The sequence below is a fragment of the Olea europaea genome, chromosome 7 (assembly GCF_002742605.1).
Source record: "Olea europaea var. sylvestris chromosome 7, O_europaea_v1, whole genome shotgun sequence".
Taxonomy (NCBI): Eukaryota; Viridiplantae; Streptophyta; class Magnoliopsida; order Lamiales; family Oleaceae; genus Olea; species Olea europaea.
In genome coordinates, this window is record NC_036243.1 from 1,983,287 (window position 1) to 1,986,553 (window position 3,267).

The 3,267-nt window shown below is 36.6% G+C and overlaps 1 protein-coding gene across 1 annotated transcript; it reads left to right on the forward strand.

Annotated features, from left to right (window-relative positions):
- Window positions 1–1,520: 1,520 nt before the first annotated feature.
- LOC111397655 (IN2-2 protein-like) lies at window positions 1,521–3,087 on the forward strand. Its single transcript, XM_023024658.1, has 2 exons — window positions 1,521–2,088; window positions 2,162–3,087. Exons 1-2 carry the CDS (start codon window positions 1,852–1,854, stop codon window positions 2,444–2,446), a joined length of 522 nt encoding a protein of 173 aa, XP_022880426.1. The 5' UTR covers window positions 1,521–1,851; the 3' UTR covers window positions 2,447–3,087.
- Window positions 3,088–3,267: the final 180 nt, after the last annotated feature.

Genomic DNA, 3,267 nt, shown 5'->3' on the forward strand with positions numbered 1-3,267 from the left:
ATATTTGTCCTCATTTTTATGCACATATTTTTGGACAAACATCATCATTACGGACAATATTTGGTAATTAATAAATATTAATAATAAGAATGAAATAAAAAGAATTTAAAGATATAAATGTAACAATAAAAAAGATTGAAAACCTTTAATGCAATTAAAATGATGCTCATTTATTAAAAATGGGTCAATATAACCACTTTTCAACAATTAGAAGCCTTCTTAACCATTTGGGTTAATAGTTTCTTTTTTGTCATGTATATTTTTATATCCATCAAGTTGCCAATTATATATTTCACTTAAAATTTTTGAAAAAGAAATATTAACTTATGTCATTGGCCCTTTTTTCTCCATTTAGCTTATGTGCTTGTGCATTTAGTTGAACTACTTGGTACATATTTTTTATGCAAAAATATCACTCGATTTCAAATATATATACTCCCATGCGATCTAGTTTCATTGTGCAACTTATTTCCATTCGGCCCCTAGTGTCTGTGTACGATAATTTCTGCAGCCAAAAAATCGAATCAAGTGGGCCACCAGCAATCCTGTGGAACTTCAAGAAAAATTGAACAAAGGAAAATGACCGTAAAAAGATATTAAAAAGACACTGGTGTGGTGTCAGCCAAAGACCCCTCCGACGGTCAAGTCAATAAATTTTGTTGAAAGTTTGATAAATGCCAGACGGAAGAAAGAAGAAATGAATTGGAGTCTATTGAATTCTGATATCTGAATACTCGATCGACTGCTGAATTTATAGAAGTGGGATAACCGTCAAGGAGGGATTGGCGAGAATTCTCTGAGATTTCGTGGTTGGTTGGAGCCAAATCTAATCCGATATGTTCAGTTGAGATATCATGTTCGTTTGTAGATAACTCTCACCAAATCTGGATAGATGGTAACGTGATCTATCTGGAAGATAGATTATCAGAGATTTCGAATTGACATGTAGGTCATGGATTTTGTATTAGGGGTCGATTGTTACAATAAGTTGGGCCGATGACAGCACGGTTGAATCGTATGTGGACCCTATTCTATGTTTGGGCCACTTGAACTAGTAAATAAATTTTTACCAGTGCAGTGTCTTAATCGACCTGAGTTGAGTTGCCTTTTCCAGTATATTTTCCTCGAAAAAACAATCTTGTTCAATTATATAATTTATTTCTCAAATGGAGGAGGGGAGGCGAGGCGTGGGGCGGGGGGACACTATTTTGTACCCCTTGTACCTTTAGATTATGTTTGGCGTACGGGAATTATGCTACATAAAGAATTTAGTATAAAATTATTATTAAAAGTAATAAATAGATGGTATTGTATATTGGATTAAGGTGGGTGAATAGTCATCTGCACTGTGAACCGTTTAATATAGTACGGAGATTAGAGGTAAGTTTAAGCCTAATGAGAAATTTGCAGTAGATGACATTATTTTGAATTAAAAATCTAAGAATGTTATTTGTTCTTGTGCTGCAATTAAATTAAAGGCTTGTGACTGTGGATGATATAAACAAAATATTTGAGTAAAGTTTGCCAAAAAAATAAAAGATTTGGGACCTAAGCTGCAATTATCTCTGACGGACACGGCTGCTCGAGCAAAGGATCTAGAAATTGTCGTCGCCGGTGAAAAAGAAGAAGATGGGGACTATGACTTTCAACTTGTAATCCAAATCAAACCACAATTATTTGGTCTTTCGAATTATTGGTAAAAGACGACGCCGCCGCCGTAGACCCATTAAACAAATGCTATAATCCATTATTATGCATAATGCATGGTGGACTTTTGTGTTCTCCACTCCTACTTAAATGGATCTCTTCCTGGAACACATTAACAATCGACGGAGTTAATTTTGAAGAGAAATGGCTGCTCCGGCGACATCAATTACGGTGGCGGTGCCGAGAATCAAGCTGGGATCGCAGGGCCTAGAAGTATCGAAACAAGGGCTAGGGTGTGTGGGCATGTCCGCCACCTACGGCCCGCCCAAGCCGGAGATTGATATGATCAAGCTCATCCACCATGCCGTCGATTCCGACGTCACATTTTTCGACACTTCCGATTTCTATGGGCCCCATACCAATGAGGTTCTCCTCGGAAAGGTAATGCTTTTGCTTCAAATTTTGGTCATCCTATGCTGAAATAGACATGAGTAATAACTTAGCATAAATGTAGGCTTTGAAAGGAAGAATAAGGGAGAAAGTACAATTAGCTACCAAGTTTGGAGTACAATTTAAGGATGAGAAAATTGAAGTTCGTGGAGACCCAAAGTATGTGAGGGATTCATGTGAGGCCAGCTTGATGCGGCTCGAAATGGACTACATTGATCTCTATTATGTTCATCGGATCGACACTCGTGTACCAATTGAAGTCACGGTTTGTCCCTCTCGAACTCTTGATTCTTCTTTTGCTACGTTAATAACATTGTTTCAAATTACAAGGAATGATATCGATTATTAACGATGCGACTCAAAATGAGGACAAAATACAATGATCTCGACTTATAATCGTAGCACTCCAAATTACATGATCTATCAAACTTGCTAATGTTTTAGTCTCTCTAAAAATGGAGGAAGACTAAAAAATACAAGAAAATAATATTCGGTACTGGAATATAAAATACGGAATGGTGCAAGGAGGAAATGAGAATTTGAGTTGGTTTTGGAATTAATGAAATTCGATATATGGTGATCAATTTATAAAAGTTGAAATGTTGTGTCTTGAATAGAAACAACTTGTCTGGACAGATGGGTTGTGCTGTATTAATAAAATTGTTCGATTTATAAGGAAATGATACTGATTATTATATCAATCATGCTTAGAGTACAGAACCCCTACCAACTCACAGCATGGGGTGAGGGGGGTTTTTGGCAATTTTTTATGCTGGTGAGACCCACGTACTGTGTGGGTCGCGGGGTTCTGAGCCCCTACCTTGATAAAATAGCATCATTGTTATTATATCGCTATCAACATTGCCACACAACAAGGACAAGATACATTGAATATGTGCTTTTGTTTGTACTTGGATGGAAAAAAAGAAATATAGCTCCGGATTGGTCCAGAAGAATTAGGGATGACAATGGATCGAACTAAGCTGGTCTCGGTCTTTTAACCCACGAGCTCATGAGCTCACGAGGCATGAGCTCGGGGCCAGAGCCGAGCCCACGAGTCGCTTGCGAGCTTGTGATTTTTTTAATTTTTAAAAAAAAATTTTTGGTTAAATTTGCACATTTTTTTACTTTTTTTTTTTTTTTTTTTTTTTTTTAATTTTTTTTTTTTTT